Consider the following 15,151-nt stretch of genomic DNA (forward strand, 5'->3'; position numbering starts at 1 on the left):
AACGGTGTCTAAATAAAAAAATTACTATGTCAATCCATAATGATTTGTTTTTTTGGTGAATAGAAGCGTGACAAATATTATTTTCTCCATGTTTTTTAAATTATTATTTAATGAAAACTTTATTTTGATGTAGTATTATAAAGTATAAAATTCTATACAAACACATGCTAGTTTCAACATATTTTGATACTTAGAGTCTATAAGTTTAGATAAAAATTTTGATATTATTTTTCAGATGAATTATTCTTTTATCTTTTTACTTCTATCACATACAGACTATCAAGTTATGATTTTTTTTTCTTTGTTATTGAATATATATTTTTATACCATGATATTTGTTTTAAAAAAGAAAGTAATGATTCTTATAGAAAAACATGTTTTTATTAAATAAAAATTAATTAACAAGGAAAGGAAGTTTTTATTGAAGATTTAAATTTTTTTCTTGAAAATCCTTATGAATATTTATTTTATGGACATTATTTTTTTTTATTAAAAAAACATGATACAAAAAAAAAAGATATATTTCTTGTAAAAAAAATTACATTAATAAAAAAATAAAAATTTTCATGTGATAAAATTTATTTCTTTTTAAGAATTTAAATGGTTTCCTTTCTTATAATTATCTATTTTAATTGTAATAGAACTGAACAAAAGTTGATTTTAAAACCCTAAATTTATTTCTTATAAATATATAATTATTATGTATGATCTTTTGGTCAATTCGACGATGAAAAAACTTATCATAGTACAAATTCTTAAATTGATTCTAAAGAGTAATAATATTGAAACAGAGGAAAGAAAAAGACTAAAAAGCATTTAACCCTAAAGTAAAACAATTTTTTTTTTTGAAAAAACTCAATAAATTTGGTGCTAAAATAAATAAATTAAAGGGAGTTTAAAAACCCCATCAACCCATATGATGGGGCTCTGTTTATTTATTTCCCCGAAGCAAATTTCTTTGGGAAAGGTTAGGTACTGGTCCATTGCATATGGTCATGATAAAATGCTTCGGCCATTGTAGAAAGGGAGCCTACGTGCGGACCGACCCATTTTTTTTTTAAAAAAACCCTATAATATATAGTAATGTTATCTCCTTAAAAGATGCCAAAATCATTGGATACCACATCAATCCAGCCTAGATCATTGCAAAAATAACTCAGGTATGCCCAATAATTTATCAAAAGGGAGGCACAATTCGTTCCTTAAATCCCATTAATTAAAGTCCCCCTTCTTGATGCTCTCCATGAACTCTCTCTTTACCCATTTCATGCACCATAATTGAGAGTTACAATCCAAATATGTTATGTATAAAATGCTCATATATATTCCCACTACTTATTTTATGTATATAAAATCAAATGCCCACATGCACACAATCTTGTACCAATCACAAATTCGCAATCATGCACGACAATAATCACTTCATTATAATAGCAGTATTTAGGAATGTAATTTCAGAAATCGTGTTTTTTAAAATTTTAATATTTTAATGAAATTTTAAGTAAAATATATTTTAAACACAACCGTTATTACATTATCAAACATTCCTAGATCACAAAATATTACTTGGAATTTTTTTTTTCCCATTAAAAGGAAACTCGGTTTGATGAAAGAGAATTTAACATTTCTTAGGCAAAGTGTACACTTTCTATAAATATTCAAATAAATAACGTAAATATATCTTGTGACAGCTGAATTACTAGGAAGTGGAAATGACTTAGGTATTTTTATATTATTTTAACGCACACACAAGCTTTTATAGTTAAAATGATTCACTCAATTCATCCACCGACAAGAACATAGTTGAATAAAACATGAACTTGCTTCATGACCAATTGTTTATCTCTCACTTTAAATCTATATATAATAGTCTCATACCATTGGAGAATATCTCCCACCAACTACTGAGTTAGAGGATGGGGAATCTATGTTTCGTGAAATTCTAACTAATTTCTTTGTTGCTTTCTTCGACTAGACTGGACTGAAAAAAAATATGACAACAACAATTCTATATATATATATATATAACAAATGATTGTTTTGGTCAATCATATCATAACAAAATATATTCCCAATTTTTGTGATCATCATAACACTCAATCATGTTTTCAATTCATTTTTTTTAAATGATGATACTAATTGAGTCAAGAGTCTGTTTATTTTTACGTTTTAAAAATGTTTTTAATATATCTTTTTATTTTAAATTAATTTTTTAATATTTTTAACTTATTTTAATATACTAATATTAAAAATAATTTTTAATTAATAAATAAATATTATTTTAATAAATTTTTAAATAAAAAATACTTTAATAAACAACTATAATTACAATATCAAAAGAGTTCTACATTTATTGACAAATTTGTTAACAAAACTTAAAGAGTACGGGGATGATGCATATATATTACAACTTTCTTTTATTTTTGCCGTCCCACACAAAAGGAACACAGATGTTAAATTAGTTACGTGATTCGTGTTTTATTGTGGGTTAAATATTTTTATTTTTTATAAAATATTATATATGTAAATTTTTTTAATGTATTTTTATAGTTTAAAAAATTCAAGTTCAAATAAAATTTTTTCTATATACATATAATAAAATGAATCGAGAACTATGTGTGCGAATAAATAAATAAAAAGTATTTAACGATATCTAAAAATAAAACTTGAAAAATCAAAAGATAGATGTAAATCAAGATATTTAATCTTGAAAGACAGGATATATACCTAATTGTGTTTGCCAAATTTATTTATTAAAATAATTTTTTATTTAAGAAAACAATAATAGAAATTGAGACACAAATTAAATTAATCAAATAAAATAAAAGGAGAAAAAACATCATGTAAGGCTACACATATTAGAAATATTATCTGAAAATAATTTTTTTTATTTTCAAAAATAAAATTCATCCATACAAAAAAAAATATTATAGATGAATCAGAAAAATATTATAGATGTCAAGGTCTAAACATAGGCCTGCCAGGGGAGGCCAATGCAATTAGTCCCTTATTGTTTTTTGTTTGCAACTGGGACAGACAGCATGCTGTCCCAAATTCTTTTGAAAAAAAATAAGATAGATAACGCGTTATTTGATTTGCCTAGATTCCGGCCATTATAGTAGCCGAAAAATCAGGGGCATAAGTTTTTTTAACCCCAAAACCCTTTTTTAAACCCGTTTTTAACTCAAAACACCTATAAAACACTATAGATACCGTGATAAACCTATCTACAGCCTCAAAAAATCATCCTAAAAACCAAAATCAACCTGAGCTCAAATCTGTTTCTTCAAGAACATTAAAGGTAAAAAAAAACCTAATATGAACTCTCCTCGTCAAATGGAACCATTCCATTTTGGTGGCCTAAATTGATGTCAATGACACTTTTTTCTTTTTACCACCAGAATTTAGCGACCTCTTTTTCTTCTATCAAACAGGAACTAAAAATTTACAAAAATAAATTTTTGAACCAAAATTGAATTAGAAAAATATTGAGGTATTAAAATTATATAATTTGCCTGATTTTTAAAGTTCAAGGATCAACATGTATCTTTTATGAAATTTATAACATGCCACCTATGTTTGATGTTCTTTTCATTTCAGTCCCATTTTTTTCAATTCTATTTTTTTATATAAAATTTAAATTAATTTATCTTTAATTAAAACTAAATCACTAAAAAATTATTCGAGAATCAAATTAAAAAAAACATAAAATTCTACATATCTCATCCATAATAACACGTGAAAGGATGAAGATTAGAGCCTTTAACAATGAAAAATCCACATATTATAGAATAATACTTAATGATTAAAAAGTGACACACACGTTTGACCTTACCAGCTTAGCTCTCAAGGATGAAAGAGGGCAAGTATGGCTCATGAGCATGACCCCTTAACTATCTTCACAAGTTAATTCTACCCAAAGTCAAAGAACCTCTTAATTACTTCCAAGGACACCAATTCAACATTCGAACAAGGTTACAACTGTCGTTCCACCTCATCATAAACATGATCCAACTGCCACGTGTCAAGATCCCATTAAACAGGGAAAAACGGACAGAAAGCAGATCGGCAGTTGCAGGCCTCCCGCGCTATTTAGGTCTGACTATAGGGTGGGAGAAAAGTCCCCTTCTTTATCCTTTCACTCGCTGACTCTGACATTCCACCTCTGCAGGAATATTTTTATTTATTCATTTATTTATCTTCGTCGAACTCCCATTTTCATTTCTAACCAGCTAAGCTCTCTGCAAGTTCCCATTTTGTCCTTGTGTTAATTTTTTTTTTCATCTGCCTAACTTCTTCCTTTTATATATACACACACACACACCCAGAGAGAGAGAGAGAGAGAGAGATAGGATACAAAAACTAAATTAAAGATTTTTTTTTCTTTCCCTCTTGGCTTAGCGCGAACATTGAATCAATATCTCCTGTTTAAAACCCAGATAACATATCACCTCGGAATCTTCTTTCATGACTGGTTCTTAAGGTACTGAGTTTATTAATTAATGTTGTCTTCTTTTCTTTTTTCTTGGCATTTATGTCTGTCTGTTACTGGATAAGTTTGAGAGGTAAAAAAAAATTAAAGTTGTCTTTTTTGTTCAATGAATTTTTGTTTTGTCATTTATATAATTTGTGGGTTTGTGTTGTTTTGTATTGATTTTTTTTTCGTTATTGATGAACTTTATATTGTAAGGGTTCATTTTATTGAATTTTGGAAACATTTTTGAAAAGATCTAATTAAGGAACGTTAATTTTTATTTTTTTTGGTTGTTGCAAGCATGGAAAGTTAGATGGGTTGTTTGACCCAGAAGTTAAAGAATTGAGCTTTTGATGTTATCATTATTGCTGTTTTTGCTTGGTTTTAGTTGACTTTGTTTTCATATATTAGCTACATGTGTATTGGTTGGTTCAGTTTGTTTATAATTAGATAGCTTGCATAAAGATATGATTATCTTGTTTGGATCTAAAGTACCAATTGTATATATAGCTTGCCTTCATATTTCTTATGAAAAGTTTCTTGCAGTTGATTTATTGGAACTCGGTGTTTTCGTGGACTTGGTGAATAAATATGCCTGGAATTGTTATGGATGGAATTAACGAGGAAGCGATAGTGAATGAAATGAACGGAAATTCAGTGCCGATGAAGGAAAATTCTGTGCCTAATAAGTCCCCTAGGAGTGCATCGAGCCCCCACGGCCTTCACAGTGCTGGCCTAGATCCTCCTGTTGATGCAGTTGCTGTTCATGGTGTGGCTGTTGATGGGGTGGTTGACACCTCCATTGAGCAGCTTTATGAGAATGTATGTGATATGCAGAGTTCTGATCAGTCCCCCTCTAGGCAGAGCTTTGCATCTGATGGTGAAGAGTCTAGGATTGATTCAGAGTTGTGCCATCTGGTAGGAGGAGAGATGAGAGAGGTTGAGATAATGGAAGAGGAAGAGGTGGATAAGCCTGAGCATGACACTCGTAGCAACTCTTCTTCTAAGAAGGGAAGTTCATCAGGGAGCAAGAAGTCAGGGAAATTGGAAAAGATCAAATCTGCAAGCACCAAGTCTGCTTCTTCAAGCTCCTCCAAGAAGCAATTGGAATCTGAAGCATCATCAAAGTTGAGTCCTAAGGGAAAAAGTCCTCCAGAGAAACCTCCTATTGATAAACGGAATGATAAGAATTTGAAAAAAGGAAATGTAGGAAACAGATTAATGAAGAAACGGAGGGATTCTCCTCCGGGTGGAGTGAAGTTACTGAATGGAACGAAGGATGAATCGGGGTTAGATAATCCAGATCTTGGCCGGTTTTTGCTAAAGCAAGCAAGGGATTTGGTTTCTTCAGGGGATAATCCTCAGAAAGCTCTTGAATTAGCTCTTCGAGCATCAAAATCATTTGAAATATGTGCAAATGGTAAATCCAGTTTAGAACTGGTAATGTGTTTGCATGTCACAGCAGCAATACACTGCAGCATAGGCCAGTACAGGGAGGCCATTCCCATCCTTGAGCATTCAATTGAGATTCCGGTGCCTGAGGAAGGCCAAGAGCATGCCCTTGCCAAGTTTGCTGGTTACATGCAGTTGGGTGATACTTATGCGATGCTGGGCCAGGTTGAGAATTCAACAAATTGCTACTCAACAGGATTGGAGGTGCAGAAAAAAGTTCTGGGAGAAACTGACCCTAGAGTCGGTGAGACTTGTAGATATTTGGCTGAGGCCCATGTTCAAGCATTGCAGTTTGATGATGCTCAGATGGTTTGTCAGATGGCTCTAGACATTCATAGAGAGAATGGTTCTCCTGCTTCTCTAGAAGAGGCAGCAGATCGACGGCTTATGGGTCTTATATGTGAAACAAAGGGAGATCATGAGGCTGCCCTTGAGCATCTTGTGTTAGCCAGTATGGCCATGGTGGCAAATGGCCAGGAATCTGAGGTGGCCTCTATTGATTGTGGCATTGGAGATGCATACTTATCTTTGTCTAGGTATGATGAGGCTGTTTTTGCTTATCAAAAAGCACTCACAGCTTTTAAGACAACGAAAGGAGAGAATCATCCATCTGTTGCTTCAGTGTTTGTTCGTTTGGCTGATTTATATAACAAAACTGGGAAGTTGAGGGACTCTAAATCGTATTGTGAGAATGCCCTTAGGATTTATGAAAAGCCTGTGCCAGGGATCCCCCCAGAGGAGATCGCTAGTGGTCTCAGTGATGTTTCTGCTATCTATGAATCAATGAATGAGCTTGATCAGGCAATCATGTTCCTTGGAAAGGCATTAAAGATATATAATGATGCCCCTGGTCAGCAAAGCACTATTGCTGGAATCGAAGCCCAAATGGGGGTCATGTACTACATGATGGGAAATTATTCTGAATCTTACAACTCCTTCAAAAATGCAATTTCTAAGCTCCGTGCAAGTGGAGAGAAGAAATCTGCCTTCTTTGGCATTGCTCTTAACCAAATGGGTCTCTCCTGTGTTCAGCGCTATGCTATTAATGAGGCAGCGGAATTGTTTGAGGAAGCCAAGATTATTTTAGAACAAGAGTGTGGACCATATCACCCTGACACTCTTGGGGTATATAGCAATCTTGCTGGCACTTACGATGCAATGGGCAGGTGAGCACCCTTTTCACTTCTTGTGTCTTTTATCCTCATATGCATCTGTCAAAAGTTTATTATCATTTTGCTTAACATTGTTTAAGTTGTTTATGTTGCTCATCTCACAAAGTGATGTTCGGTGGTATGGTTACCCAATGGCTGTGGTTATTTTCCTTCACTTGGTACTTTGTACCAAATAAAATACTAAAGTTGTAAATCTTGGATGTGTTTGGCTGATTTTATGTATGTGAGCATATGCATTTTTCCTATGCATAACAAATTTGAATTGAAGCTGAGCTGAGGTGCTCTGTAACGTATTATCACAGGTTGGATGATGCAATTGAAATCTTAGAGTATGTAGTTGAGATGAGAGAGGAAAAGCTTGGGACGGCAAATCCCGATGTTGTTGATGAGAAAAAAAGGTTGGCCGAGTTGTTGAAAGAAGCGGGAAGAGTTCGGAGCAGAAAAGCTAGGTCACTGGAGAACCTCCTTGATGGCAACTCTCATGACATAAACAAAGATGGCATTACGGTATCATAAAGATGTTACATGTATAGCTGTATTTATTCAAACTGAACAGAATGTATTATAGGAGTTAATTCAAGAAGAAAAGAAACCAAAAGAAAAGAAGAAAGGAATAGGTGGTTGGTGTTCTCATAGATTCTTATCTGGAAACAACTGCAGTCATGGGTTTGGTTGTCCTATTGATTTTCATTTTCATATTTATTTAAGTTTATTTTTTGTGTACCTTACTGTTTATTACTGCTGTAAATCATTGGTGATATTAGTGTTTCTCCCACATAATGATCAAGAAACTATGGATTCATTTGTACTGTACCGGCTACAAGAATTGTATGATTGGATATTTATCATTTGATAATAGAATGCCATCATTTGGTGTAAGAGTTGTTGCTTTTGATAGTATTCTTCTTCTTCTTTTTTTTTTATTATAACCTGGGTGTCCTTCATGTGTGCTATAACTAATTCCCAAATTTACTAAACACCCTGTAATGCAAATCTGCAAATCTAGTAGACAAGCAAATCTAGTAGACAAATAAGATACCACTGGAATGATAGATATACATATAAAGATTCGAACCCAGGGTACAGAGATAGAAAATTTGCAAGACAGAAAATTCTCTTCCAGGACCGCGAGGACACTAACCTGGTTGCTTTTATTCTTAATCTTACTCGTAGCATGTCATCCATCGCCATCAAGGAAAGTAGGATCCTTTGCTCTAACCTAATCTTTTCTTTTTGTTATTCAGTAGGGGACCAATTATGATGCCTCCTGCTTACTGATATTTTAGGGTTTGATGGCAATTTAATAGACGAAGACCTATATGCAAGTTGTGTATGATGAGCTGTTTTTAGTTTCCATTTTCTATGTTGTGGGGGTCCCAAATGCTTTCCAATCATTCAACTAACAAGCTAAATCAGTACTCTTTTCATAAATGTTTTTCAAGGACCGCTATGGCAATTAATCTCCTCCTGGTATCTTTTCTTTGCCTAGCCATGGCAGCTTTGACTGCATGCTTCAAGGTAGTTTGAGGTTATCTCAAAAGAAGGGCGAGGGGACAAGGGGGTGGTTTGAGGTTATTTACACCTAGCTCGTACAACTGGTGGCCTACCTAGCTGAAAGAATTCATGTGTGCAACCATATTGCCTAACGTTCATGTCCCGCGTCTGCAAATTTATTAGCAGTCCAAACTCCAGAAGCTAATTTTGCACCCAGGGAAAAGATAGAGGAGCTTTTATGAAGGTTGTCTGAGTAGATTTTTTATGTCACTCTCCATTTTCAAAGAGCTGTGTGTTGTTGAAGTGGTTGATACGAAAGTGTGGTAGGAAACAGCGATGAGTTGTGGTGCTGCATGTTGCATAGAAAAAAAGGGTAAATTGAGCCACCATTGGTGAAGAGAATTTAGCATAGTGACAGATTGCGGTGAAATTGTGGAAGCACTACTTATTCGTTATTTTGTACCTTTATTTTAGGTATTAGATAGAAATTTGGTAGCGCAACCATTTTATGACAGAGCATACTATAGCATGGTCAGGCTTGCTTTCGAGCATCAAACTGAAAATTCCAATAAAAATAAAAAAACTAAAAGGGAAGGAGATTTTCTTTAGTCAAGACAATATTCACTACAATATAGCGTGTATTGTCTAGATACAATCCACTATCCATTATAATAATAAAGTGGGGCCTTGACAAATTTTTTTTTTGATTTATTACTTTTTAAAATTTTTTTGTACAATTAATTTTTTTTTATAATTTTTTTTAATATTTAATTGATTGAAAATTAAATTTCATGTTTTTTCTAAATTGAGTACAAAAAAAATTAACTTATTTTTTTAAAAAATTTAAAATTATTTTTATTTTTTTATTAAATTATTTTAGTTACATGATTTAAACCACAAATTTAATAGATTATCTTGTATTTGGCTTAACCCTAATTAATATTATTATAAATCGGTCATTATTAATTTTTTATGTTTTTTTTACCCCATTTCAATATCTATATTTATTTTTTAACATAAAAATTAAATAGTCTAACTTCGGGATGAATGACGTGCACCAAAGCGAGTATATACGGTCTTTATGTTCTTTATTTTTCAAAGAAAAAAAAAAAGCTTTTCATGCCTAGTTAAAGCATTTCTTTTCTTTTTACCATAGCCCGTCATCTTTAAATCTTTTAATTCGGTTTGTCTTTTAACCATAGATCTCTCCCCAAAAAACACATCACTGTCCGAAGCAGAAATGGCTTGGAATTAATTGATGCAATTTGAATATTTCAGTTTGACATACATTAATTTAAAGCGAAAAGGAAGTGAAATTTACTGGAAAATATATTTGCTGTATTGATGTGCTAGCACGAAGCCCGTTGAGAGAAGAAAACAGCTTGTGCTTACAGAGAGGACAGGTCTCTAATGGATGTAAGCAGGTGAGCCAGAAGTTTTCTTCTCCCGAGGTATGATAATGGTGGGCACCGCACATGAGTTGTCTGAACTCCGAAGGTCCTGCCTATTACATCCACTATAAAAACCATTATTCAACAAGAAATATCAGAATATAAAGTTCACGGTTTTCCTGTCTAGAATAATTATCTTGACCATCTCTCGGCCATTTCACAGTTGGCTCCATATTATTTTTGTTCCCTTCTGGCCTCGGCGACAAGAGAAGGTGCAAGTCGGTAGGGATTGGCCCAAGTAGTTCCAATTTCGTAATCTATTTTTATCTTTATTGGCAGTGTCCCACATAAGAAAATCGATCTTTGTAGTAATCCAATACAGGTCGGCAAGGAAATTCGAGGAAGTACGATTTCCCAAACAGGACATCGCCACATATTTTTCTCAAAACTCGAACACCGCAGAGGAGGGGATGTATCATCGGATACCTCTCCAACTGACCGAACATGAACGTCGAGTTGTTGAATCTACAGGTGATGACTCCCCTGTCATGCAATAACGTCAAGAGTTTCTAACATTCCCCTCACTCCATTCTTTTGAAACAAATGTTTGTGCTGCCTGATCTTGACATCCTACCTCAGCTGATTTCCAAGATTTCAAGTAAAAAACAATTAACGACTTGCCTTCAAGTTTTCAAGAAAAGCTCTTAAATGATCACATCATGAAAAGGCTTTTCAACTTTTTTTACCAGCACATCATCCAATTTCATCCCAGCTAAGCTTGCCTGGAGATGATGAGACATGTTGATTACTTGTAAGAGATGCATAATTTGCCAGCATTTTAACGAGCAAAAACAACCAATCTGGAGTTATAGGAAACATCAGATAGCCGCAACAGAAACTTACTCCATTAGTTTCCGAGTAAAAAATCAAAGAGTTGGTATCTGCATAATTATTTCAAATCTCAATTACTCAATCAATGCTCGCTTCCTTCCCTTCCAATATCATCCATACAGCTTGCCATTGAACAAGTATTGGCTCATTACTTTCAACAAGTGTTCTTCTGCTACTTACGAGGTTACACCCAAGGACATTATACATGACTTACTTCAAGATTTCAAGGAAAGTTCTTAACTGACATCTCAGGAATAAGCTTTCACCTTGATTACCATCAAATTGTCGATTTCATCTCAGATAAGTTTGCCTTGAAACAAGAAGAGATGTTAACTAATTGCTTATAAAAGATGAATAATTTGACGCGGTGATGAACAAAAAACCGACCTTTCTAGAGTAAGGAGAATCATTAGATAGTCACTTTAGTTTATTTTGTAAGGTCTTGTATCCTTCCCACCGCTGCCGCTGCTGTTATTTATTCACTTTAGTTTCCAATCTCAACAGATTTTATAGCAAATCTTAATTTGCTCTGTCAAGTGAATTGTGCCAATTTTACAGAAAGTCCCCTAATCACTACAAAAATCTCATTCATTCTGTGGACGGGATCCAATTTTAGAATTCAACACAACAAATTCCATATTTTGCAACTGTCATAACAGTCTGCCTTCTGGCTCGGTGCACAGCCTTGATTATTTCTTTCTTCCAACATTAATAAATGAACAAAAAACTGTGGCTGAACACTTCGAACTGAAATTGCACTTCTAAGGTTTCCTTTGATTCATGCTTCTTGGAACAGGTAGGTGCTCTGCTTTATGTTCGAGTTGTGAAGGCAAATCCTGGAAAGTAATGCTGAGCTCACCAACATGTCCGGTTCTTGAGGCACTTGGCAAGAAGCTCTCCTTTGAGATAGCTGTTGGCTTAAATGGCCGTGTTTGGGTATGACTTTTTTGTGCTGTATTATGATATTGATTTCCAATTTTTTCTTCCACTCACTTTTCATTCATCCTTCTCTCACTCTCGCATCTTCCCCTGCTTTAGGCATGTTTGCCTACTTTCATGTCCACAAGACTGCTCTGTTTTGCTTGTGTTGAAAAGTCCTACTTCTATTAATATAACCTTTTGTTTTTCGTGTTTGAATATAGGTGAAAGCTGATTCTCCATCAACAGCTATTATTGTTGTCAATGCAATTATGAAGTCGGAGTCTTTGAGTGGGGCACAGCAGAAAATTACGGCAGAGAAATTACTTCAGAAAATTCAGGTAAATTCATGGCATTTATGATTCAACCCCCTACACTTAGTCCTGTCATCCTTGCTTTCTTTTTTGCTTTTTTCAATCATATTTTCTGAACTTCAGTAACTGCAGAATGATTAGAGAAGACTGCAAACGTTGTTTCTTGGATCCACGATGGTCATTAATCGGAAGGGGCAGGGTCATGTACGCAGAAGTTTGAAGACACCGACTGTCACCAGCTCATAGTTTTGGAGGCCTATAATGGCAAGTACTTCTTGAATGTACATTAACACTACTTTTGAAGCCTTATTTTCCCATTTACTTTGGGTTTAGAAGATGATTAAGCTGAGGATTCTGATTGAATCTCTCCAAGTGCGTCTATCAGTCAGCATTTGTAATTGTGGATATGCTGAGGCATTGAATCTTATTGAAACTGGTTAATTATTTTGAGCCCGTAATGTGTAAGTAATTTGTCAAGAATCATGAACACATACTTCCTTGCATTATTTATCTTGTCTTGAGGAACCTCCACTAGATAATCCAAGTTCTCATTGAGTCCATTTGTGACCACAACGCCAGTTGGTATTAGCTGTGTTGGAACAGGAGGATTTCCAAGACATAACCCTTGAGAAATAAGAGTCGGTTCATTCGGCGGTCAAAACACCATGAGGTGCAGGTAACATATGCCTCCTCCCCTTCGTTATCCTGCAACTCCGAGACCCACTCCTAGATTGTCTGGGACTACAAAGACAAAGCACTGGACATGATGAAAGGAGATCTATGGACGATAACTTTGATCGTTGGTTGTGTAGCATGTTTTTGGAAAAAAGAAGAAGCTCCTTGCTGGTTCCTCGAGACAAGATAAATAAAGCAGGGCTATAGAGAAATGATTACCTTAAGAGGACTAACCCCATCACAATAAAAAAAAAATCCATTATATTAATATTAATGCTGATCTTTTACACAATATTAGAAATATCTTTTTACGTTATTAGTACTGTCAGACAAATAATAGAGTTGTAAAAGAATTTTATATTTTATTATGTACATAACATTAACATTAGAAATAATCTTTTTATAGCACTAATATCAATTAAAATATATCTAATTTGTAGAGGATTTTCATATATATATATATATATATAGGGATGTAGGAAAATAATTACTCTAAGCTTTTAGCATCTTGGGTTAAGGGTTTTGATAATCTCATGACTTAACATGGGGTTAATAAAAACCATCGATTATATGTTTTGATCTGGAATGATTCTAAACCCAAGAATGTTGGGTCTGCATCTTTTCAGGCCCAAACATCTTTTCAGGCCCAAACACGCTTGGTCTCAGCGCATAGTCAAATATAAAGGAATTGAATTTGTTATCTTGCTAGACCGACAAGCATTTGGGCTCAATGTGTAGTCGAGCCTAATAGAGTTGAGTTGAGTTTGATATCTTTCCAGACTCACAAGTATTTGTGTAAGCATGTAGCTGGCTCCAAAGGTGTTGGGTCTGATGTTTTGCTAGACCCATGAGTGCTTGGACTTCACACTTATACGAGCCTAATAGAGTTGGGTATGACATCTTGCCAGACCCATAGACGTTTGGGCTTAGCACTTAGATAAGCCCAAGGGTGTTGGGTCTAATATCTTGCCAGACCCACGAGCGTTTGGGTTCAGCGCGTAGCCAAACCCATTGGTGTTGGGGCTAGTGTATTGCCAGATCCACAAGCGTTTGTGTTTAGCACATTATTTAACTTAAAGGTGTTGAGTCTGATATCTTACCAGATCCATGAGCGTTTGGGCTCAACGCGTAGCCAAGCCCATTGGTGTGTGGGGCTGGTGTATTGCTAGATCCACAAACATTTGTGTTTCGCACATGATTGGACTTAAGGGTGTTGAGTTTGATATTTTATTAGACCCATAGATGTTTGAGCTTAGCACGTAGCTGAGCCTAAGAATTTTGTGTCCTCACCTTGTCCATTTCCTCTATTTATGGGCCTTTAAAGAAAGTGAGTTATGTATAAAATATGTAGATGCATCACTTTTAATTACTCTTAATTTTAATAATATTTTTTTAATTGAGATCCTCTCATGCTTTCTTATATAATGGCTTGTTATATTTATTGGATATGAGTAATTGCACTATAAAAGTAATAATAACTGAACTTTTATTATTTTATTTTTTTATCTAATTTAAATTATTGAATTCAAAACTGATAATGACATAAATACTTAATTTTCAACATATATACATATTTGCCATATTATTATACTACTACTCTAAAACAACTGTTTTTTTTTTGGTGTTTTAATGTTCATATGAATAGTAAAGCATTTAAATAAAATTTTTAATTATTTTATAACATTTCTATATGGTAGCTTAGCTGGTTAGCATGCGATACACTATAGACGATGCAAGTTTACTGGGGGACACAAGTATTTTATGTTTGTCACAAACAATCTATCATCCGTATTTTTTTTTCTCACAAAAATAAAAAACAAATGACATGTTCTCTGTACCCTTAATAAAAAAACAAAGTAGGGTCAAGTGCATGGGTTATTTGAATACTATTATAAATTTTTTACTAGATTTACTTGCCTTTTAATTTTCACATGGTTCTTAAATACTATTATAAATTGTTATTTGAATTTTAATAATTTTTTTTTCAATTATTATATATTTGATATAATAATAATAATAATAATAATAATAATAATAATAATAATAATTGTTCATGAAAATTCGATTGAAATCCATTTTTTATTATTAAGATTTTTAAATAGATTTTGACAATAATTTTATCAAATTTACATTTTTTTTTGCTCTCAATCACATAAAATATGAACATATTTTTTTGATATTTTTTATTAACTTGATTTAACAATCATAAAATTTATCTTAATGAATTTTTAAATAGAAACAATGATTCCAATTAAAACATTGCGTGGACTAAAATAAACAAGAGATACTTTAATTGAAATAATTTTCTTGATATTTTTTTTAAATATATTTTATTTTTGAGTTTAATGACAATAATAAATAATTTCATGA

General features: G+C 33.3%; 2 protein-coding genes across 4 annotated transcripts; both read left to right on the top strand.

Moving 5' to 3' along the window:
* Nucleotides 1-4,155: 4,155 nt before the first annotated feature.
* LOC133675263 (protein KINESIN LIGHT CHAIN-RELATED 3-like) lies at nt 4,156-7,977 on the top strand. Of its 2 annotated transcripts, none has more exons than XM_062096589.1 (3): nt 4,156-4,483; nt 5,011-7,092; nt 7,401-7,977. In XM_062096589.1, the coding sequence occupies exons 2-3, from the start codon at nt 5,066-5,068 to the stop codon at nt 7,612-7,614; spliced, it is 2,241 nt and encodes a 746-aa protein (XP_061952573.1). In that variant the 5' UTR covers nt 4,156-4,483; nt 5,011-5,065; the 3' UTR covers nt 7,615-7,977. The 2 variants fall into 2 exon arrangements, with proteins under 2 accessions (XP_061952573.1, XP_061952572.1); XM_062096588.1 differs by having other exon boundaries at nt 5,021-7,092.
* Nucleotides 7,978-10,740: 2,763 nt separating this feature from the next.
* LOC133675043 (exosome complex component rrp40-like) lies at nt 10,741-12,556 on the top strand. Of its 2 annotated transcripts, none has more exons than XM_062096309.1 (3): nt 10,741-11,810; nt 12,017-12,133; nt 12,230-12,556. In XM_062096309.1, the coding sequence occupies exons 1-3, from the start codon at nt 11,655-11,657 to the stop codon at nt 12,230-12,232; spliced, it is 276 nt and encodes a 91-aa protein (XP_061952293.1). In that variant the 5' UTR covers nt 10,741-11,654; the 3' UTR covers nt 12,233-12,556. The 2 variants fall into 2 exon arrangements, with proteins under 2 accessions (XP_061952293.1, XP_061952292.1); XM_062096308.1 differs by having other exon boundaries at nt 10,791-11,810; nt 12,239-12,556.
* The last annotated feature ends 2,595 nt before the right edge of the window (nt 12,557-15,151 follow it).

The sequence above is a fragment of the Populus nigra genome, chromosome 16, assembly GCF_951802175.1.
Source record: "Populus nigra chromosome 16, ddPopNigr1.1, whole genome shotgun sequence".
Classification (NCBI taxonomy): Eukaryota; Viridiplantae; Streptophyta; class Magnoliopsida; order Malpighiales; family Salicaceae; genus Populus; species Populus nigra.